Source organism: Centruroides vittatus, unplaced genomic scaffold, assembly GCF_030686945.1.
Source record: "Centruroides vittatus isolate TY-2023 unplaced genomic scaffold, ASM3068694v2 contig_2033, whole genome shotgun sequence".
NCBI lineage: Eukaryota > Metazoa > Arthropoda > Arachnida > Scorpiones > Buthidae > Centruroides > Centruroides vittatus.
In genome coordinates, this window is record NW_027121260.1 from 62,796 (window position 1) to 88,177 (window position 25,382).

The 25,382-nt window shown below is 33.2% G+C and overlaps 2 protein-coding genes across 2 annotated transcripts in view; one reads left to right on the forward strand and one right to left on the reverse strand.

Annotated features, from left to right (window-relative positions):
* The window catches only part of LOC136970578 (zinc finger protein 850-like), a gene marked incomplete at its 5' end in the record, with an annotated part of 121,331 nt that overhangs the window by 30,376 nt on the left and 65,573 nt on the right, over positions 1 to 25,382 (reverse strand). The window contains 3 exon segments of the mRNA XM_067265027.1: positions 17,240 to 17,464; positions 17,467 to 17,718; positions 18,836 to 18,945. Of these exon segments, the coding sequence (XP_067121128.1) occupies positions 17,240 to 17,464; positions 17,467 to 17,718; positions 18,836 to 18,945 (587 nt within the window).
* LOC136970583 (uncharacterized) lies at positions 10,160 to 10,803 on the forward strand. Its single transcript, XM_067265033.1, has 2 exons — positions 10,160 to 10,528; positions 10,608 to 10,803. The coding sequence occupies exons 1-2, from the start codon at positions 10,185 to 10,187 to the stop codon at positions 10,801 to 10,803; spliced, it is 540 nt and encodes a 179-aa protein (XP_067121134.1). The 5' UTR covers positions 10,160 to 10,184.

Genomic DNA, 25,382 nt, shown 5'->3' on the forward strand with positions numbered 1-25,382 from the left:
TAACAATCAATGTGAGTGATGCGACTAATTTTTACCGTTTGTGGACGAATGAAAATCGTTGAAGAGCGGGATTTGGCCATCAAGCCCTAGGTTAAGCATACGTGATGTACATAACAATGAATATTTATTTTAAAAAAATATGTTAACAGCAATTATTAAATGTATTTCACATATATACTGCACTTTAATTAGATAATATTTCACCACAATTTTAATTTCGAAGGAAAAGCGCGCTATTCCAATTATTTTTATTCAATATACAGATATATGGTACAGTACTTCTTACTTTTTTTTAGTTATTTGCACTGTGTATATCAGTACACGGAAAGTTTATTTCCATTCCTTTCTGACATCCGGAGGCATAAAATTCTACTGTACTCTAATCTGCTTTATTTTTAAAAACAAATCCGAATAAAATAAAAAAAGGTTGTAAGACAAACAGATGATAAAATGAGAGAGAAAAACTGTACGCGAAGTAGTTATTGTATAAATGATGTCTCTACTGTCGGATGACTTACATTTAAGTTCCTTTGTAAAAAGAAAAAACCCTACCGAAGAGGCCGTTGAAGGTGAAATGCATTTGGGTAACATGAATTATAATAAAATAGTTTTTCTCTCTCATATTATCATCTGTTTGTCTTATAACCTTTTTTATTTTATTCGGATTTGATTTTAAAAATAAAGCAGATTAGAGTACAGTAGAATTTTATTCCTCCGGATGTCAGAAAGGAATGGAAATAAACTTTCCGTGTACTGATATACACAGTGCAAATAACTAAAAGAATGAATATATCTGACACCATCGGTTTTTAAGATAAGAGTTATAGTATAGTAATTTTTATCTTTTACATTATTTTATTAACTTCTTACTTTGTTGATTCGTTTTTTGTCATTTCTCGAAACCAGTTTAGAGATTTGATCTAATCACTTACTTTTTTAGGGAAATGACACTATAGAATTGTCATTTTAACATCCTCAGAGAATTGATCAAATCCCTTAGGGATTTGATCAAATCCTCACTTTTATCATATCCCTCCGATATATATATCAATTAATTTCTGTCTACATTTAATTGCTGGCTTTACACGTAGCATCATCTATTGGCGAAAAATTTTAAAAATTAATTCTTACAAAAAAATATATATAATTTTAAAAATATATACAGGGCCCGCTCTATGGGCGGACAACCCGGACATTTGTTCTGGGCGGCAGATCTAAAGGCGGCATTTTGGTCGTGAATGTGACAAAATATTTATAAGTTAAATACTTAATTAATCGAAATTTATATTTGTCGATTTTTTGTGTGACTACAATTACCATGCAAGTTACATTTCGTATTTATTATTTTTGCATGAAAGCTAAGAAAATATTTGCATTCCTTAAATCCGAAGGAAACAACCATAAAAGAGGGCTTTTGGGCAAAAAGGAAAGATAAGCAACAATGTTAAATTTTGTCCCAAACCTTAGTGTCACCTTAAGGATACTTCCGATTATACCAATAACTAGCTAGCGGGGGAAAAGAGTTTCTATAAATAAAAGTTTAATTAAAAACTTTTTACGTTCCACTACCACGCAAAATCATTATAATAATTTGGCCATTTTGGCGATTGCGCATAAAACTGCCGATCAAGTAAACTTAAAAGAGTTAATTTTACTCGTATATTACATGTTTCCCTCTAAATACATTTAAGGGGCGGCAATTTGTCTTTTTGTCCGAGGCGACATAAATGCTTGAGCAGGCGCTGTATATATATAAGGTCTTAATTAGTAGTCGTTGATCGTCCTCTCTGCCAGGAGGACCCCCTTCTTCAACAGTCCCTTCTTCTTATATAATGGCATTACAATAGAAAAATTATATAATACGAGGTTACCCCGTCGAGTACAAAATGTTTTAAGCGGTTTTCGTGGGTGCCCAGTTTAAATATTTGGTCCGTTTTTTGCGAAATTTGATTGGTTGGCAGATTACGGTTTGATATTCAGTTGCGAATGGTATATTTTCTTAGAGTTAACATTAGAAAATGTTACGATATCTGAAAAATTTAAGATATATTTTCATTCTCTGTCTACTATTGAATTTGCTTGCGCCATTTCGTATAATTCCGCGATAAAGGAGACAATGGTAGGCTGAAATAATGTTACCCTAGGATCCAAAATGGCGGCCGGGAAAATTTTTCCCTACTTCGGAGACTGCGACAGGGAAAATAATTTTCCCCTGCATTCAAGATGGCCGCGGTTCCGGCCGCCATCTTGAATTTCTCTGCAGACTCCGCGGATTTTTTAACCGAAATAAACAATAAAAAACAACAAAAAGAGGAGTTTTTTACTCACTTTTCGATTGTTCGATATTCTGAGTATGATCTCCTGTTTGGGGGTCGACGAAATATTTCGAATCGTTGACAGTTCTATGTTCGACCACTACTACTTCTATGTCGTCAATATGCATATATCCTTTCCATTCGTCCGTTATTATCGTACTGCCGGAATTCACGTATTTACAAACGATCCAATTCACAGTGTTTTCTGATCTGTCGTTCACCTGAGATATGAAGCATTTCTTATCTTCATCGCAATGAATGCAAACGGACTCGGTCGGCTGTATGCTTAACTTTACAGCAAAAATCTATGTGTTATCGATACGGGGAGGCAAACCAAGCTCCGAAAAGTCGTCTTCCATTAACTTGTAGAAATCACGGGAAGTGCATCTCGACCAAAATTCGTCGTTGCAACTCAAATCGGCAAAACTAGTCATTATCGAACAATTGGCAATAAACTAAACGCGTGGAGGTAAGGAGAGGAAAAAAACACGGTCTTTCCTTAATTTCTGATTACTTGATTCTCTAACTTTTAGGATTAAATTGTAAAAACAGAAATAAAATTATTTACTAATACTAGAGGAATTAATAACAATACATATTCACAGATAGCAATTTGTGTGCAAATGAAATATCGTTACAAAAAAAAAACACAGCAATTAATCCAATACGCAATTCGTCGCAACACAGCAGTAAACGATTCCAACAGGAAACTAGTAGATTTGCATAAAATTGCCCAGAAATGAACAGAATTCACGTCGCAGATCACGCATTTGCATATTCGTTCGTAACACCCCTACGAATTTACCGCCGATTTTACTCTCGCACGACGTCACGAAAAGGCTCCCTCTACCGTCGCAAATTTACACACTACCATCTCCGTCTCGAGGTTACAGGATACTCGGCAACGTCGAACGCAGGGTAGAAACTGAACGGGGAAAAAATCTCCACGTCGTCGACGTCTCGACTCTAGGAAAAAATTTTTCCCCGTCGCAGTCTCCGAAGTAGGGAAAAATTTCCCCGGCCGCCATTTTGGATCCTAAGGTAACATTAACCCGAATCTCTTTATATAGTTTCGTTTTAATGTTCGCTATATTATAGTATTTGATTTATATAACTACAAAGGTTATCTTACGCAGGGGTTTATCACAAAAATTCTTCATCCCTCTATAGTACAGAATTTAGAGAATTTTAAAAATGTGTTAGATTGGTCACTCGGTGTGATAAACCCTTGCGTAAGTTAACCTTTATAAATCAAATACTATAACATAATATAATAGAAGAATTAGAAGTAGAAAACAATCTAATAATCTTAACTTCTCATTACCTTTTAGAAGGATTTTAACTTTAGTATTGTGGTTCATAACACGACAAAGATCAAAATGTCGTTTTTCACGGTAAATATTTTAACAAGTTGAAACAAAAGTTTTCACAAACTATAACCACGATTAATTATTTATTGTGACATGGTCACAATGCCAGGCTGCAATTTTTAATTATATTTTTGGGTGTACTATAGATTACTCCCTATGGAATTTCAGGACTTTGATTATATATTTGAACTCAGGGGACCGAGACGGGTTCAACGATACTCTATTTTTGGACCGGAGACGAAAAATAAAAAAGTTATCACACTTTTTAAGTTACCATACTTTTTTAATGCTCTCATGCAGACGGCACCGTAGTTGCTAGTATTGCCATCTTGCGGTAAAGTCTGCAAACCGTGACGTCGGACTACGGTTATCTCCCGGAGCGTTAAACACGCGATACGAGAGCGGAGAGAGAGACGCGACTTCCGATCATCGCGCGATCGCCATTTCGGTTAATGTTACTTACGGCAGCGAACATGGCGGCCCGACTGACCTCTCGTATGGGCGCCACCACACGCCGCCATGTGCTAAACTACTGATCGATTCACGGTAGTTCTTGAAGAAAGTAAAAAAAGGGGGAAACGTCTACTAAAGGCAATTTTAACGGCAAGCGACGCGACTCTCTATCATCGCGCGATCGCCGGAAAAAAATATGATAACTTTTTTATTTTTCGTCTTCGGTCCAAAAGTAGAGTATCGTAGAACTCGTCTCGGTCCCCTGAGTTCAGATATATACCCAAACACACGAAATTCCATAGGGAGTAATCTATAGTATACCCATATTTTTAAATCATTTAATTTAAAACATATGCTCTCAGCCTGAAATTAGTAGTGGCTTTCCCCTGTACATCATGCTTTTCCTTTAAAAATAGAGTCGTTTCGGTCATCTATTAACTGCTTTCGAAGGGAAGAGATTTGAATTGAAATAAACCGACCAATATACTGAAAAATTAAAACATTTTCGACAGTTTCATGTTCGATTTAATAAATTATTTCAAGAACGATTTAAATTTGCTTAAAATGAATAGAATTGATAAATAAATCTATGTAATTTTTAAATTAAAAATAAATTATTTAAATTGTAGTATTTTTAACGCAAGATGGCGCTAAGCGATGTTTTGGTTGATTTCAATTAGTAGTGTAATCGTCTGCACTTACTGCCAAGTACCACGGCATAAGAAAGGTAAGAGATTCTTCCTATAATAATATAATTATTAATTAAATTATTATAAACTACAAAAAGTTACGTTTAAACATCATTAATTGCTTTGTAAATAAACTAAAAATAGATATTTAAATAATCAAGGTTGATAAGAAGTATTTCAAATGAACAAAGTTCATTTGATCAGAATAATTTGTTCAATGTAAAGTAATAAAGCTTGATAAATACTTTATTTAATTATTAAATTAATGAATTACTTAACAAATTTTATATTTACAGATACTAATTTATCAAAAAAGAGCTCAAACACCTTTAAAAAAGTTTTGAAATGGATGATGATAAACACCGTTTTTGTCTTATGGCATTAAGTGGGCTTTTTTAGGAAGCCCATTACAGGTTTGGCCAATCCCCCTGAAAAACCCCCTTGACTCGTCCGGATTTGATTCTGGGTCGCCATAGTAGTAACTGCCACCTTAACTGTTTGTCCATTCTGTTTTCCATCTTTAACATCAACGGATACTGTTATAAACCATATACCGGGCTTTGTCTTTCACCCCATTGTGCACCTGGCCGAACCCATAATGGGCCGGCTAAAACGAGGCCCTCTTAGTGTCCACAGAGCGGAAAGAGTTAAGTAAACATTTGCCATTAAGTAGGGAGTAACCGAGGTTGCTCAAAATTCTGTATGTCCAACTCTACGGCAGAAATTTATACGAATAAACGGTGCTTTGTACTACCCTCAAAACTATTGAAAATAAATGAATAGTGACGCACGAATATGCAAGTATTCCGTTCGTTTGATAATTCGGGTAACGTAGATATTCAAGTTTTAACACTGATCAGTAGTATTGACAGGTGTAATTGAATACACGTGGACGTTCATCCCAACCAAATTTCTCGAACTTTTAGCATCATGTTGAATATCGTATATAATGATGCATTATATATCTAAAAATAAAAAATATGGAAAAGTTAATTCATTCGAAATTTATTTACCTAATACTAAGTATTTCTTTTTATTTCTAGGAATGGAAGCGGTATTTAATAATCAGTTTTTACTGAGAAATCTTAGCCGTTGTAAACAAACTTATTTATTATCATTAGAGTACAGGTTTTCACTCAAGCGGCAATGGTATTTTGTGCATAAGAAAGGAATTCATTTTGAATAATATTGCAGCGGCTCACTCTTCCTACCGTGTCATTCATGGTGCGGTGGTTAGCGTTCTCGCCTATCAAACGGTAGGTTTCCGGTTCTAGCATTTTTGACGTTCTTTTTTTTGGATGTACGTTCTCCTGGTCTGAGAACAAATGTAAATCTTTATCATTTACATATTTTAACCATGTCTTCACCGTATATAATCGCGAGCTCTCAAGCAAGCACTGCAAGCTGCAGTGAGTGTAAGTTTTCTAAGTGAATAAACACCCCTTTGTATTCCTATAGACTGGTTGCTGTTCGTCTACGCGACAATGTTATACTAAATCTACTTAATAAAACGCAATTAAAATTCAAAAATCCATACTCAATAAATAGGTTTCCTGTTAACTGGCAATTCGAAATTATCAGAAAATATTTCTAGTTTTCTGCCAATTGATCGTCTGTTGAGAAGGGAAGTGAGAGTTAGGGGTACGCATTGAATGGTTTAAGAGTATGCGAAAAAAATAATAATAAATAGTAGCTAATGTATTGTATTCCGGTGCTACATTGACCACGCTACGTCATTGGGTGCTTAGTCTTAAATAAAATGTAATTATAATTTTATCACATTTATCTATGTTTTTCCTGCAAAAATTTTCGCTTTAACAAAAATGTTTTTTACATTTAATTGTACACTGCTATATAATTGACTAAGGCACTCCCGTTAGTCGATAATACGAAATACAACTAGCAAAAATGCGAAATGAAAAAATACTTAAGCAAATGGCTGCCACGGGGCATGCATATAAAAAAAGTATGGGAACTGCTGCTCTGAATCAATGTAGTGAAGTCGGTTCGTTAATTTTTATGTAACCTACGCAATTTCTTCTAAGAAACATAAGTTATTCAAGTGCAACGAACATAAAAATGTCTTCCGATTGTGGGTCTCAAAAATTGCTTGGCCCCTGGATTGAGGGGGAAAATTGTTACGGCCTTGCTTTTTACAATTTTGACCAATAATATAACTACGTAACTTATATTTGAAACAAAATTTCATAGATATTTTTGTAATTTTCTATAATGCACACGATTTTCCACGAATTCACCACTCACACTGACATTTTCTCGCAAATTTATTACTATCTTCCAATTACGATCTCTTTATGCTTTCTATCGGACAATATGTGTACCACGACGTGTGTTGCAGGACGACATTCGTCACACTAGTATTTCGAAACCTTAATCACAGTGTGACGTATTTCCCGAAAACTTTCGAACTCCGAACAGTCTGACGACGACAATTTTTTTCGTTTTCGGTAATATTCTGAAACAAAATTACGCTTTTATTGCCTTTGACCGGTGCATTCCCTACAAGTTTTTAACAGAAAAGACGTAAAATTATCGTTACGGTATTCCTTACGACGTTACGAACTGTAAACATAATTGAAATGTCACGCACAGATAATCCCTTGTATCTGAATTATACGAAATTAAAAGCTTATTGAATACTTGCGGGTGGGCCCGGCGTTGCTCGGGCAAAATTAACGATAGTGAAGATTAAGATTATTACATTATAGTAAACTTTACCCGTTTTAACAGAATGCAAAAATTGGAATCCCCTGTTTCCAGACTAATTAGAAAATTTTTAGATGGGTCTAAAAATATGTTCGATTTCCCACAAAAACGAAAAAAACTGCATCTGTGTCTTGCACGTCGCTTTCTCTTGTTACGTAACACTTTTATTGTTGACAATTCCATTGTTACGTAACACTTTTATTGTTGACATATCCATTGTTACGTAACACTTTCATTGTCGACAATTCCATTGTTACGTAAGACTTCCATTGTTGACACGTCAATTGTTACTTAACACTTCCATTGTTGATGAAAGTGTTAAGCCTTATTCCTGGCGCATGCACTTTACAGAGCATCAACGTCACGGTTTAGCTAGTAGAAGCAACACACGCGTAAAGCGTCTAACTTTATATCCCGGAGCGGTTGTAGGCTGTTAGCCGCCTGCTAGATATTCGGCCACCCTTGCCCGATTATGTGAATCATGAGCAGACTAGATCAACGGCGGGCAACCCCCGGCCCGCGGGCCAGCTATGGCTCGCGAAAAGTTTCTATCCGGCCCGCGAGATCTTTAATAGATTATTAAATTGGAAAAATAACTAATTAATAGTTATTTTTCCAATTCTTTGTAATTTTCGAAAACGATAAGAGAAATAAATGTAGTAATTAACTTTTTATTTATTTATTTCATATTTGCAGACTAAAAAAATTTCGAGTCACAAGAAGGCGTCAATTAACTACTACGGCCCGCGGAAAAAACGTAAAATTTATTCTGGCCTATGTTATAAAAAAGGTTGCTCACCCTAGACTAGATTTATAACTTAACCCAACCAATAAAAGTTTACTGGCATGTTTTTATGATAGTTCTGTATAGTTGACAGGAGTTTAAAAAAAATCCATTAAAATATTTGATATATTTATCCTGCGTTTATTCTGATCTCCCATCTTATATTACATACAGATTTCAATGTTAAACCGATGATATTACGATTTAGTATGTCCCATCTGTAAGGGGATGCAGAAAAAACGTGTACAATTCTTGTATAATGTTAAAAAAATTAACTGTTACTTTGGCAGCATCATTTACAACTAAATTTAATGAATGAGACGCACGAGGTACAAAAACAGCTCTAGAATTTATTTTCCTTAAATGTACGATTTAAGTGTCGGTTGTCATAAAAATTTCTTTCCACTGTTTTCCCGAGACTACAGATATTCAAGTACAAAGTAACCGGTTTCAGCTTATTTCTACTTAAGTAGTAGTTAAATAAATAAGCGATTAGGAAATTAGAAACCTAAATAAAACTTTGATGAAAGAGCCGAAATTTTACTTAAACAGAAGCTTAACCGAACCAATCTCTTGCCGAGTACAGTGGGGTCTGTTCTCTTCGTAATATTAGATGTAATAAAGACAGAAATTTTTCTAGTTCAATGAGAGTGACTGAAAAGTTGTAAATTTTGGAAATTTCCGTGAACACTTGGTTTTAAAACGAATTTGTCTGTCGTTCGTTTTCTAACTATCTGTTAAGTTTAACATATTTAGATTTTTACAGCTATGGCGAGAAATCTTTACAGCCGATTGCAGAGACAGAGATTACGTTAAACGACGTTTAACAACAGAACGGCCTATAGACGTTGGCTGGCTGAACCGCGGTTAAAAATGCATTGCAAAGACGACGACCGTCTATTTCTGGACGTCGTCTAAACGAATCTCGGCAAAACATTGGCTGTTACTTTCTTCGCCATTACTCCCTTGTTTTAGGAGTAATTCAGCCAATCAGATTATTCGTGTGACGTCAGAAACATGGCGACTGTGTCGAAAACGTGTAGGAACTTTTCGGAAGAAGAAAAGAACGTCCTGGCGGAAATTATTAAAAATTATCCCGTAATTGAAGAGAAGGGGTATGATAACCGTACTCTAGCGTCAAAAAAAACCGCATGGGAGAAGATTCAAAACGAATTCTCTTCGTCATTTCCCTGTAGAGCAGCTCGTACAATAGCACAATTGAAAGGAAAGTATGAATGTAAAATATTCATTTCAGATTATAAGATGTTAGTTAATATTTTTTACCAATATTTTACCTTAACAACATTAATAATATCAAAGTAGAATAATAATTCAAAATTTTAATAAAAAGAAAATAGAAAGTTACGATTATTAATCACCTACATTAAATTTATTACAATGAAAATTACTTTGTACAATCTATATTTATGTGAAAGAGTAAGGAGAAAAAGTCCGAATTGTAGAACTCTATTCTGAATCAAGATTTCATATCCTACTAATCCCTACTTCTATTTATTAGATTAATAGATTATGTAAATATACAAATAATAAAATAGCATACAGTCAAACCTGTTTTTATGCGGTCTTTTTTTTGTGCGATTTTTTATGCGGTCCCTATCCACCGCATAAAAACAGGTTTGACTGTATGCTATTTTATTATTTGTATTATTTGTACATAGATCATAAGATATACTTTTCTAGTAAATTTTTCTTAAATTAAATACAGTCAAACCTGTTTTTATGCGGTCTTTTTTTTGTGCGATTTTTTATGCGGTCCCTATCCACCGCATAAAAACAGGTTTGACTGTATTTAATTTAAGAAAAATTTACTAGAAAAGTATATCTTATGATCTATGTTATAGGTTGCTGGAAGCGATTAAAAATAGATGCCAAAAAAGAGGCAGATAATAACCGACGTGCTGCACATATAACAGGTGGAGGACCAGCACCATTATCATTGAATCCCTCCACACAAGTGGTTTTATCTGTTTTGGGTGACAGTATTGAACCATTACCCAATCCAGATGATCCACCATCGCCACTTATGGTTACATATGAAAATATTGAATCACTTACATCTACAAATGAACACTCTAATTCAGCAATATTTTCACCTGTAGTGATAAGTGATGTAGCTGTCAGGGAAAATGTGAACGTGGCAGATGATCCACCACCACCCAAAAGACAACGGTAAATAATATTCAGATAAAATAATACTAAATATTAATAATTACTTTCTAAAAAATAATGATTTATATTATATTTATAGCATTAATTCATTAGAGAAAGCCCAAATCCAGCTAATAGAGGAGGGCATAAAAACAGAGAAAATGAAACAAGATACAGAGAATATAAAACAAGATACAGAGAGGAAAAAGCAAGAAGCAGAACAACTTAACATAGAGTTATTAAGATTAAAAAAATTGAAACTTCTGCAAGAACTAAAATTATTAGAAAATAACTAAATGTATTTAATAAATATTAAAACGGCCCTTTTCAGGGCCAACAACTTTAGTTAAGAGTGGTCATATCATATTAATAAACAATTAGATGATGGGAGAATATCAAAGAAAAAATATAAGAACATAAAGATTATAATTATCATGACTAGGGTGAGATGTCATCATTTTTAACTGTCATGGTGGCTTTTTTGAATGTTTTATTGAATGTTATATAAACATTTTCAACAATGCCTGATGGAACTGTACTTAAGGAGCAAGAAATACATAAAATTTATTATTTGAGTGGTTCAGGCAAGTCTCTGAGACAAATTTCTGTTGCTGTAAATAGATGTACGAATGCTATTCAAAATGTTTTCCAACAAGGTAAAAATTATGGGCAAAAAAGAAAGTCAGGACAGCCTAAATGTTTAACATCAAGAAATGAGAGAGAAGTTCTTAAGCTTATAATTAATAAAAGCAAGTCAACAAGGTAAGCTGCTGCTGAATTACCAATAGATTTATCTCATGTGACTGTTTGGAGAACTTTAAAAAACAATGACAATGTAATTTATTTAAAAATGAAGTTGAAACCACCTTTTAACTGCCAAACACAAATCAATGCATTTAAACTGGGCTAATGACAAGATGAGATGAACTGAAGAATGGTTAGAAATAATGTTTAGTGACGAGAAGAAGTTTAATTTAGATGGCCCTGATGGGTTTTCATATTGGCATAATTTAAGAAGAGAAAGCAACGTTAAAATAAGCCAGCAACAAGAGGCTGGGTCTGTAATGATTTGGGGTGGTTTTGGAGGTGAGTGGAATGGATGGAGAGGTAAAACTGATTTAGTAATTGCTGACAAAAATATGTTTTAAAACATATAAAACTGTTTTCTATCAAAAAGTTTAGATAAATTTTGAAAAATCACAAAATTTATGGTGTTCCTTATACTTTTGTAACAGAATGTAGAACAGATTAAAAATCAGTAATAAAATATGAAAATTCCATATTGTAAAATATCTAAGTAATGTGCTAAGTCCAAAATGTAAGTTTTAAACAAAATTTTGAAATTTGTAAATAAAATGAAGACATTAATTTATATTTTTAGCTCAGCTTTCTATGAATAAATTCTATAATGACTTTAAAACTGTTTTTAACCACATTATCAGATTTATGTTGACATTTTATGTATTTAATTTTAGTGTAAAATAACCAAATATATGGTAGAACAATCATTAAACATAGAAATCATAATTTAAATCTTTTTGAAGAAATATGGATGAATAAAACAATTGTATGAATGTTTATTTAATTTGTTACATAGGTTATGTTAAGAAATATTTTTATTTAAAATGAATAAAAAGAGAATTATTTTGTCTGTGATAGGCTCACTCTTTATCAAAATTGTATGGTCCTGAAAAGGACATTTTGTGAAATTTCTACAGTACTGTTTCATTTAAGTGAAATGTTGCAGTACAATAGATCTTCGAAGAGCAGACCCTGAACTTGATTGCTCATTCATTGTTGAACTTTCTTCCTCTCTCTCTTCATTTGAATGCTCAATCAGAAACTCCTCCTCTTTAAAATCAATGGCCCAATTATGTAAAATTGCAGTGGCTATTATTATATTGAGTGTGTTGTCTAATTTCGTTCTTAGACAACTTCCTATGCAGGGAAATCGTCTTTTCCACACCCCAAATAATCTCTCCACGATATTTCTTGCTCGTGAATGAGCTTTGTTGTACCGTTTTTCGCCGTGATTCTGCGGATGTAGAAATGGGGTCATTAAGTACGGCAAACAAGGATAGCCACTGTCACCAACCAGATATCCATTACAATATCCTTGGTGAAGTTTTTCTTTAATACTGCTGTTTGAAAAATTTTTCTGACCCGCGGTCTACCCGATCTGTAAACCGCCGTCGGCCTTTAAACGTTGTCTCTGCAATCGGCCCTTAAAATCTACAACAACCCTGTCGCGTCCTTTGATAAATACTAGTGATGCGACAAAAGAGGCATTTGACATTGATCGATATCGGCACCCTTGGGATTTGACACGCACACACCTACCTGGACAGTCTCTGATTCTATTCATTAGCCACTCGTAGGGAGCTACAGTATTTCACTAAGTGGATTGTTTTAAGATTTAAAAAGTAAAGAATATTTTGTTATTTTTATGTACGTTTCTTCACAAAGTTATATTTAATTATAAGTTTTTTTAAAAGCATATTCGTACAATTGAAGAATTTTTTGTACTAGGTATGTATATTTATCACACATTTTGTTTTACCAAGTAAGTTTCTCTGATAATTTTAATTTTAGCCCTTATATCGTGGCTAGTGATTAAATAATTTATTTTAAAAAAGTTTTGGCTCGAGACCATATAATGAAAAAGAAAACGTTATTAAAAGAGAAAGATCAATGCCTGAATTAAATATACATACGTCAACAAAAAATTGCTACATGATGATTTTAATCAATATTTAAAATGGAGTAATGTTTTAACGTGTTTTCCATGTCTTTTTAACAATCATTAAAAAGTTACATACAAATGTGGAATGAATCGAACTATTTTTATAATCACGCAGTTATTGTCAGCTGCATATAAATATCGTTACTCTTTCGGCTAAAATCGTATGTGAACCGAGACTGGGCGAGATTTACCTTAATTAAGGTAGAATCACTTTAATGTGTGGCAGTTGCCCCTAAGTAATTGATAATGAAGAGTGTCAGATCGTTGTGGGGGGAAGATAATGAATGTGAAGGAAAAAGACAACGAATCATTTATTTCAAATAAATTCCAAAAGTGAATGATATCGTTATTACGATTTATGTCCACAATTTAAGCAACTTACAAGCCTACGAATTCTGATATCAATAACGTCATATCAAGCATCATCTATACCAGGAATGGGCAACTTGCGGCCCACCAATGGCGTAGCAAACATAACTGGCGCCCGGGGCACGACACTTTATTTGCGCCCCCTCCCCCCTCCAGAAACACATATAGTTTGTCTTGGAGACCATTTTGGCGCCCCTCTGCGAGTGGCGCCCGGTGCATGATAGACCCCCTTGCATTCCTCTCGGTACGTTACTGCGGCCAGAATTTATATATTTTGCGGCCCGCGACGCATAAAATGTAAATAAATATATGAATTTTCCAGTTTAAGGAAGTATGCGGCAAAAATTAAAACGTTATTTTCTGCAACTTATGTATTTAAATAATTTTCCCGCAATGAATTGAGTAAAAATTAAAACAAGAAATATGCTAACAGACACATCAAAACTAATTTAATACTAGCAGTGACAAATATTTAACTAGGTATTTCCAATATATTACGATTGCATCAGTTCGAGAAGCTAAATTAAGTACAGTCAAACCTGTTTTTATGCGGAGGATAGGAACCGCATAAAAGAAAATGCACAAAAAAAAAATCGCGCGAAACTTCACGAGTGGCTATAAAAAATAGTTTTCGCGACACAATTAAAAAAATATTTTTTTATGCGGTAAATAAGGACCGCACAAAAAAAGTCTCACGTAGAAAATAATTCGAAACCGTACGAAATAACTAGGAATTGCTTTTTTAACTTCTCGGGCCTTTTTCTGCAACACCTAATGGAGAAAAAATCCTCTAAGAATTTTAATTTTTATATTAATTAATTATTTTCACTTAAATACGAATCTAACATTAAAAATTTAAAAATAATCGTTAAATAATGATTTTATTTGATAAATATAGCTGCAGGAAGTGTTATTTCATTTAACAAGGCGTGAGATTTCACACCTGCAGTCTAAAGCTGGAGAGCTAACTTACTGCATCTGTTCATATATAACATAATATTTATGGTTTTTATGCTATTAAAATAAGAGGGGACCAAAATAAACGTATGAGAAAAAAATTTTACTGAATAAAAAATGAAAAAAACCTGCTGATGTCATAGAAAACAACGAATAGAGTTTTTAAAAATTTTACAGGAGTCAATTATGTTCCAATTTGATTGAAATTTTCATATACCGCACAAAAAAAATCGCACAAATAAAAATCGCACAGAAAAAGACCGCACAAAAACAGGTTGGACTGTATAGCTATGCTAATTTATAATTATATATAAATAAATTATTCTGATTTACCAACATTTTTGTTTTTCTTTGTTATATGCAGCCCGCGTCAGTTCAAAAGTCATAAAATGCGGCCTTTACATAGAATACTTTACATAGAAATATGTGGTATACTGTTCAAGAACAGAGAGAATACAGCAGATAGCTGTAACGGACAAAGTAGAATAAATATCAACAAAGATATAACTAACAATAAATATCTACGTATAACATACCGATCGATGATAAAATACAATAGAATTTAAAATTAAACACCTCCGATATGGACACACTTAATGGAATATCTAAGAAATTATGTGTAATCGTCTTAAAAGATATAACAATAGCAATCTTTATGGTCGGTGTAGAACCGAAGATTATAGTTAGATCAGTTAAAACAGTTAACAGTTGTTGAACCATTTCGAGATAGATTGTAAATGTTATCGAATAATTTACGCTACTATAATTGTGTGTCTGCCTATTATCATTAAACTAGTCCTACTATTTTTTTTGCCTGGCACAAGAGGAAAGCTAGTTTAACCAAGTTCGTTTTTCCAACCTGGTGTTTTTAATCTTTACTTTTTCGGCTGTTATAAATAACAGGAAAAATGTGTCTATGCTTTCTATAAAAAATTTCTGAAATTTATAGGGAGGTTTGTGTATTATTGGCATTGATACTACTCAATTTTGATCAAAAGTCGATGGGAGTTCCTGTTATCTCTAGTACGGCCAGACTTACTGACAATTTCACTCGTTATCATCATGACAATTTTTTATAAAACTTATCTTTACATTCAAAATTAAGCTTTTTGCCATTTTATAATAGTTAAAAACATAAAGTTTTTTAAATAAAGTATAATTTTGTGAATCTGGTTAAAACCAACAACTGCGTGATTATAAAAATAGTCACGTGGATTCATTTCACGTTTGTATGAAACTTTTTAATAATTGTTAAAACATTATCATAAACACGATAAAACATTACTCTATTTTAAATATTGATTAAAATTAATATGTAAAAATGTATGCTAATTTAATTTTAAAAAAGTAATCATTCTACTCTCTTGAACGGTTCGCTCTCCTTTTCCTTTAAGTGGGAATCCGCGGTGAGCCTTTGTCAGTGCATTCTATTCGCGAAGTCGGATTTGTGAGATCCGCCCAAATGGGATAGTATGACATTTGGTCTTAGACAACTAGCAGCTTTTCCAATGTTCCTGAAGTTGCTGACACCAGCCAAAATTTTCACGTTAAGCCCGCGAGTAGATTTTTGAATACAATTTTGTCCGAGTGAGAGGAATCGTGTGCTTCTTATGTAGCGTACAGCATACTATATTGTCAAACATTACAACCAGTTTAACAAACAACAAAAGTTTTAATGATATTAATTAATAGGCTTACACGAGACACCATATGTATTCATACATACATGGCACGCTCTTGAAACCGATAAATACGGTTAAAATTTAACATTTGAAATTGTTCGATACGATTCAAAGCGTTATAAGTTTGGAAGTTCCTTCTCAATTTAAATTGGTCGAGAATAACAACAAAAATAGTCAATTAAAAATCTGTGCCTTACGAAAAAACTGTTTAATAAATTTTATCACCAAATGGATAATAAATACGTAATTCTATACGTCCTACGTCACCGAACGTGTCTTTCGCTAGACCTTTTTAGTTTAGTTAGAGCAAAAACTTTTGGTTTCACCAGTCCGACAGGCAAGACTAGGCCGAGTGGCCAAAGCCAATGCAACAATTTTCACTGCTTTCTCATATACTTTCAGTAACATATACTTTATAATTTACTGTAATGTTGAGGCACTTCCAGCTAAACGAACGAGTTAACATACGCATATCTCAATTTGTACAAAAGTTTCACTTCCAATTTCGAACTAACCGAATATCTTAACATGTAAAATTTTATATCTGCAGTCACAACAATTACTAGAGTTCAAATATACGATAATTTCCTTTATTGTTAATTAGAGCAAAATATGCACTGTCCTAATTACTGATAGAATACATTAATATTAACTGCAATTAACACGGGCAATTATCTATGAAACAATTCTCTATTCAAAGAAATTTTATATAATAATATTTTAATTATATATTGAATACTGTAATGTTTCTTAGTAAAAACTTTTCGAAAAATTCAAAAATATCATTTTAATTTAAAACAGTTTTCCTTACATCTTTTGATCATTTTACATCGATAGAAATAAAAATAATATTTATTAAAAAATTCTAAGTGTGAATATTTCAATGAACTATTAGATCATGGTTTCAAATGAATTTCATTGGATATGATTAACATTCCTATGGCTTTCGTCTGTTGTGAGTCTGAAGGTGTTTAATTAAGTTTGATCTTACCGCAAACTTCTTTTTACATTCTTCACAACTGTAAGGCTTTTCTCCAGTGTGGATCCGAAGGTGTTTAATTAAGTCTGACTTTTGTGTAAACTTCTTTTTACACTCGTCACAACTGTAAGGCTTTTCTCCAGTGTGGATCCGAAGGTGCGCAATTAAATGTCCCTTTTGTGTGAACTTCTGTTTACACTCGTCACAAATGTAAGGCTTTTCTCCGTATGGATTCGAAGGTGTTTAATTAAGTCTGACTTATGCGTAAACTTCTTTTTACACTCGTCACAACTGTAAGGCTTTTCTCCAGTGTGGATCCGAATGTGCGCATTTAAATGTCCCTTTTGTGTAAACTTCTGTTTACACTCGTCACAACTGTAAGGTTTTTCCCCTCTATGTTTTTTTTCGTGCCTCTGCAAATGTTTAATTTTGAAATATTTCTTCCAGTGTTTACACGAAAATTGCTTTTGGTTCCTTTTCTCTGCAATTAAAAAAAAATTGTTTTTAGATAATATTTCATCTTTATATAATAAAGTTGTTTTCTAAAATAAAAACAGTAATTAAATCAATAATTATATTTAATTAAATAATAATTTTTATATCTAAAGGCAAGTTTCTGCATCAAAACACAATAAAGTAATTTTAGAAATAATAATCTTTGTGTATAAATATATTATGTTACTAATATATTCAAGAACAGCTAATCAGAAACGACATATTAAAGTAAACAATTTCTGTAAAACATTTTTCAAGTGTATTTATATCTTCATGAATTTTCTGTTTATATTCTTGCAGTAAACCTTTTGCTTCTTTTATATCTTTAAATAAAGTGCACTGATGTGGGTAAAGCAGTGTATTTAATATTCAGTTTTTTCTATGATCTTGGACAATATTTTCTTCAAAACTGTGTTTCATCCATAGAATAACTGAAAGTAATAACAACATTCATGAAATAACTTGTATAAAATTATATTTTACATGACTTTTTAATATTAGAATGTATTATTCGTATTCTTATTCTTTCCTTTTGTTAAATGTAAAGTTCTGTAATGTTTTCATAATAAAAATATTGTATTTTAAAAGACTTATGTTAAGTATACTCCCCTCATAACTTCTCAATTAGAGGAACTCACAATGTTGAAACTTGTAAATTCTTCAGAATGAATCATAAATTTCATTGTTGAAAGATTGAGTTTCGTTCTTCTTTTTTTTGTTTCTGTTATGTATTTTCAGGGTGGAGATTAGCTAGATAGAAAAAATAAAACCATTTTTAAATATCGGACAAATTCATATTCATTGTAAAGTGATTTAAATTTGTATTCTCTATGCTAGGTTTTTTAAACTGTATAAATCATATTTTAAAATTTACAGATAAAGTGTGCACATTTACTAAAATACAGAGACAAATACATTATTCATAAATCGATTTTGGTAATTTGAAATTGTTTGTGAGGAAATGTCATTCGTGAATCATTGAAAAATTGTTCTTAAAAAATGTCTACACGAAAAATATCTATACAGAGCGTAAATAGTATATAAAAATAAATTTAAATTAAAATAAAACAGTTTTATTACTGTAGAATACACTGATTATTTACCTAAAATGTGAAACAAAGAATACAACATTACGAGTTTGAGCTTGAAATATTTAAGCTTGAAATATTTACACTCCACTGGAAATTTAACATCTTTTGCTCCGTTGGTCGAACTGAAAACAAAATAGCATTTTTTTAAACATGGAAAAAAATGTTATAGTTTTGGCATTAAAGAAAGTGAAAGGAATGTGATTAATTAAGGATGGGCAGTTTTTTTCTATGTAAAAATCACATTTCAAAACTTTTGAACTGACGCAGGCCACATACAGAAAAAAAATAACAATGCCACTAAATCACAATTATATATTCACATATAATTATAAATTAGCATAGTTATACTTAGTTTCTGGAACTGATGTGAATCTAATGTATTAAAAATATTTGGTTAAATATTAGTCACTGCCAGTTATAAAATAAGTTTCGATGTGTCTGTTATGAAATTTCTTGTTTTAATGTTTACTAAATTCATCGCAGTAAGTTCATTCACACACATAAGTTGTATAAAATATCTTTTCCCACTTGCGGCACACCCGTGACTGGACATGTCTCAACACGGCACACCAAAATTTTATTCCCTTCAAAAGCGGATAATATGATACTATTAATAAGATTACGTAATGTCACTAACCTATTATTATTATTATGTTGGGTTAAGTTAGATATACTCGGTTAACACCGGTGGCTAAGTACTATGCCGGACCAAAGTCAAGGCATAGTAACCAAAACAGAAATTAAAGAAGTGTATCAGTGTGTGTGTCTGTATTCAGGAATTTTCTCACAATATGACATGTATTCAATATAGTGGCCTTCTGTAGAGTGATGTATGTGTTTCTATTCAATTCCAATGTGCCCAGGCTTTTGTGTAGTATGTGTGGTATGACACCTGTAGAGGAGAGAACAACAGGTACAATAAGCACCCTATCCATCCTCCACAGATGCCTTATTTCCTGGGCGAGTTCTGTGTACTTGCTAATTTTTTCAGTGCATGCGTTTTGTATATTGTGAGTGTTTGGAATGGATATGTCTATAATGTATGTGATTTTATTGTGTTTGTCAATGAGTGTGATGTCTGGTCTGTTGTGGTAAATTGTTTTATCTGTGATTATGGCTCTGTCGTAGTACATTTTGTGCGTGTTGTTTTCCAATACTGTCTGTGGAATGTATTTGTAATATGGTTCGTGGATGTCTACTAATTTGTGTTTCCTTGCAAGCTCTTGGTGTATTATATTTGCTACTTGATTATGTCTGTGTAAATAATCTGTCTGTGCCAAGAGCTTGCAACCAGAGGTGATGTGTTGTATAGTTTCTGGCATGACGTGACATTTTCTGCATGTGTCATTTGTGAGTATTGCATCTTTGAGTATGTGTTTTCTGTAGTTTTTAGTATTTATGACCTGATCCTGTATGGCAATCATGAATCCTTCCGTCTCCCCAAAGAGGCATCCCCGAGCTAACCAGCTGTTTGACGCAGTTTTGTCAACAAAATCCTGGGCCAGATCGTAAGGATGCCTGCCATGGAGTGCCTTTCGAGCCCACGATTGCTTAATGGTGTCTATGCTTTTTATATGTTGTGTTGTGTCCATATGATGCGAGTGTAAGTTTAATGGTGTGTTATTCGAGTCTGCTAGAGTTACTGCTTTATGTAATTGTGATGTTTCTTGTTTTTTGTAGAAAAACTCTCGCAGTGACTGTATTTGTTTGTAGTGAAGGTTAACTATGTCAATCAGGCCACGTCCGCCATCTTTACGTGGAAGGGTTAATCTTTCTGTGGCGGATTTAGGATGATGTTGTTTATGCTTAGTAAGTGTTGTTCTTGTTTTCCTTTGGAGTTGCTCAAGATCTGTGTGAGTCCAATGTATAACTCCAAAAGAATATGTGAGTACTGGGATGACATATGTGTTTATTGCTTTAACTGTGTGTTTTGCATTTAACTCTGTTCTGAGAATAGCATTTAACCTACTTTGGTATTCTTTAATTAATCTTTGCTTTATTTGTGTATGTTCTGTTAGTTTGGCCTGTTGGAATCCTAAATACTTGTAGAACTCGCCCTCTTCCATGGATTCAATAATGTCTCCATTTCCAAGTGCAAAATCTTCTTTCTTCAGGATTCCTTTTTCTATGTGAACTGTTTTGCATTTATCTAGGCCAAATTCCATTTGTATGTCCTTGGTGTATGAATGTGTGATTTGTAGGAGTTGATGAAGTTGTTTTTGTGTGGATGCATAAAGTTTTATGTCATCCATGTACATGAGATGTGACAGTGTAAACTGTGTTGTTTTTTCGTGTCTGATATTGTAACCATATTGCGTGTTGTTTAACATGTTGGATAATGGGTTCAGGGCTAAGCAGAACCAGAGAGGACTCAAGGAATCTCCTTGAAAAATTCCTCGCCTAATAAAAATTTGGTTTGTTTGTATGGAAGTGTTATGGGCCCTGAGATGTAGTGTTGTTCTCCAGTGCTGCATAGTGTTTTGAAAGAATGCAATGAGTGATGGATGTATTTTGTACATGTGTAGAATATGTAGCAGCCAACTGTGTGGAACACTGTCGAATGCTTTTCTGTAGTCTATATATGCCATGTGTATGTTTCTGTGTTGTTTGTGTGCTTGCCGTAGAATGACTGAATCTATGAGTAACTGTTCTTTGCATCCCCTGTGGTTTCTACGACAACCTTTTTGCTGTTCTGTTAGAATGTCGTGTTCTTCAACATGTTTGTATATTTTGTTTGCAATACAGGATGTCAATAATTTGTAGAGTGTTGGAAGACATGTAATTGGTCTGTATTGTGTGGGGTCTGTGGTATTGTTGTTTTTAGGTTTCATGTAGGTGATGCCCTGGGTAAGAAAATTTGGCATGTCTTGTGGATTGATGATGATGTGTGTTAGATGTTTAGCTAGTTCCTGGTGCAGTGATGTAAACTTTTTGTACCAGAAATTGTGAATGTTGTCTACACCAGGTGTCTTCCAGTTGTGTGTTCTGTTAACAGTGTATTGGAAATCATGTATGCTTATTTCAACACAGGGCATAGTTGGTATGTTGTGCAAGTTTCTGTTCTCCTCCTCGATCCAGCCTGCATCAGCATTATGCGTGACAGCACTGGACCAAAGAGAAGACCAATATGTTGTGAGTTCTTCTTCTGTTGGTGTGCCACTGTGCTGTGTAACAGTGTTTGCTTTGTTATTGATTTGTCTGTAAAAGAGTTTTTCATTGTTTGTAAATAATTTATTTTGTTGTTTTCGTAGTGTACATGTTTTGTATCGTTTGAGTCTACGTGCTTTGGCAGCAAGTTTTTGTTTTAGTGTATCAATGTATTCTGTAATGTGTGTGTTGTGATGTTCATGTTTTGTGTGTGTTTTTATTTTCTTGAAAATGTTTTTGAGCTGTTTCCTTAATTTGGGTGTTATGTTGTTTTTAGCGTATTGTGTCAGCTTGCCTAATTGCTGTCTAATGTCATTTATTTGTATTTCTATTCTTCTCTGCCAGGCAGGCTTGTGATAGAATTTTGTTTTCTGTGTGTTTGTCTGTGATTGTACTTTCAGCCCATGGTGTGTCACTACTGTGACTGCTCCAGCATAAACTAATGTATGAATGTCTGCGAGTGTAGAAATTGAATGAATGTAGTGTGGTAGTAAGTGAGTGTTTACGTAATTTAGTGTTTTTCCTACTTCCTTTGACGTGTTGATTTTTGGTATTCGTGGTCGTTGTGTGGGATCTGTACCTGTATATTTAGTGAGTGTTTCCTGAAATATAAGTGAGAGCGTATTAACTAAATCCAAGTCTATGTTATCAGTGATGGATGAGGAAGTGTCTGTAGTATCATTAGTGGTAATTGTTGTATGTGTGTTATTATCAATGCTTGTTGCTGGATTATCCTGACAGGTTACATGATCTTCATTAATGTTAGATGTTTCTGTCTGTTGATGTATTTGATCAGCAACCTGTTGTTTGATAAGTTCAAGTGTTGTTTGTGGAATAAGGTTGTTGTGTATAATTGTTCTTTTTTGATCAACAACCCTTTGTTCGGTGACAGTGAGATGAGGATACTGTTGTGTGAATCTATGGTGTAGTTGTTGTCTGTATGCTGTCATGTTTGTTTCGAGTTTTGTGATGGTGTAGTAAGTACGGATGATAAACTCGTTCATTTCTACTGTCCATTTCATCCGTTGGCGTGGTTTTCCAGCCTTTGTGGTCTGTGGATGCATTGCCACAGAAACACCAAGGCTGGGTTGGTTCCTCACATCTGTTGAGGGCATTGCAGTAGCCATGCTTGGGCCGGTGCTGCTTTCGCCACCGGTAACCAAGGGAGACTGTGACCTATTTTTCGAACGTGAGCCTCTGCCTAACCCACGAACGCGGACCTTGTTAACCCGGGCGACGTCCGAGCCGGTATCACACTTTGATCTAGTTATTACCATGATGAATATCTCCACAGAATGTGGGCGTGGTCACTCTTAGCTTCATTTCTCCCCATAGACCTTACTGGCATGGGTGTCCCTACCAGGAGCTTATGCTCCAGCCTGCATTGCCCTATGGATCAGTAAAATTACTGGGCTCTCCCACCACGACCAGGTGGTGACTACGGGAGAGTTATTATTATTATTATTATTATTATTATTATTATTAAACAGACATCAACACCCGTAAGTTTATTTTACATTTAATTTCTTAAAATACATAAAAATGCGTGGGACGTAATAAAAAATAAACAAACATCATCTTATTTCATAAGTGCTGCGTCACTTATAAAATAACACTAGAAATACAAGCAAAAGAAACACAGCAATTGTGTTAAAAATATATAAATAAATAAAACTCGAAATTAATAGAATATGTAAAAGTTCACGTCACACTTTCACCTAGTGAGGTCACACCGGTTGTGAAACACTGTTTTATGCGAAGCAAGCCGCAAGTTTCTTATTGCTATGTTTTATGACAGAAATATGTATGGAAAGTGTGGATATATTTCATAAGAAAATGTAAAAACTTCTGCTGTAAAACTACGTATTTCGAATATCTTCCATTTTAATCATGATCCGAAACACAAGTATCATAAAGCGGCTGCTGTACTCTTGCCAAGAAAAAAATGATTGAAACACAGACAGATTTTAAACCTAAGTGTAATCGAATAATTTTAAAATGAATTAGATAATAGAAATTAGACTTAAAATTAGAAACAAACATGACGTAAAAAGCACGTTGGAACAACAACGATCAAAAAATTAATGAACTATCAATAGAAATTACTGTTAAACTGATTGAAAGCTGCGTTAAAAAAGAAAAGACAAGCCAACAAGATATGGAAATATTCGATCCTTTGGTATAACTAAATTTTAAATTGAAGTAAATGTGATCTGTTCCATGACTATTGTTACGTAGATTTTGTTTCTCTACTTTTCTATTCAAGTTGGAATCCATAAGTTAAATAAATATGTTATATTATTTCTTGTTCTTCAAAATTAAATAATAAAACAGTTTTATTTATATATATTCAAAAATTGAAAGTTTTAATAACATTTCTATCTCTCATTCGCCTAATGGATTACAGTCTCTGCATATTTCTAAATGGATTATGAAAAGAGAAAATTGAAATGACGAATTAAAACTAAATATCACAATCTTACACATTAAAAATTAAAGGGTTTGCCTAAAATTGTTACTTACATTTTAAACTTCTATTGTCACCCGGAAAAATTATTTCGATATTTAAAAAATTGTGTGTAAATCAATTATTCTACCAATCGAACTGCCCGATACAAAAGATCTTTGAAATTTAATTTCCAACGAATTCACTTTGTAATTTAAATTTCAAATTTAGAAATATTTTAACTATTAATATCTTAATGAAAGTTTTTCCCCAATTTTATTATTTATTTAAGTTTCAAGTTAAAAGAATAAGATTGTTATCTAAGAACTGGCAAAAGAGGCAAGTGCCAGGGGCGCTAACCCCAAAGGGCGTAATCAGAGAAGCAAATCTTATCATTTCGATACATCAAATAGACTTTTGACGACACGAAATCAATTTTTCCCTGAACGGTAATAATTCAGAACAAAATGCAAATTTTTCAGGGCCTCTAATATTTACATTATAAATTTAGTATTTAAAAATAACTATTTTAATTTGCAATCGTAACTGGACCGATATATCTAATATAAAAGGACTGAAGAGGGGCTTAACGCCCCTCTGTCCGTCCTATTATATTAGATATATCGTTAAAAAATTATTACAGAAATACAGATTTACGGGATGTATTAAAATATTTCAGGATATGCGTACAGAGGTTTTCACAATAAAATATAATTTCCTAAGATTATTATACTGACCGCTGGGATAACTCAATTTGAAACTACAGTATAATAATCTTAGGTATTTTATTGTGTAAACCAAAAATTCTGAACTTTTTTAGCTCTGCAACCCCCTAAATAGTAAATATAAATAATTAATATTTTGCGACCCCCACCCAATGGAATAATAACAGTACTATTACTAATACCTTACTATTAATATTTGAATTTTGACTGTAATTAAAAATGTAAATTTTTAAAAATATTA

Coding starts and splice junctions, on each gene's coding strand:
- LOC136970583 (XM_067265033.1), top strand. CDS start 10,185: ATGATCTATGTTATAGGTTGCTGGAAGCGATTAAAAATAGATGCCAAA. Junction 10,529..10,607: donor CCACCACCCAAAAGACAACG/GTAAATAATATT, acceptor TTATATTTATAG/CATTAATTCATTAGAGAAAG.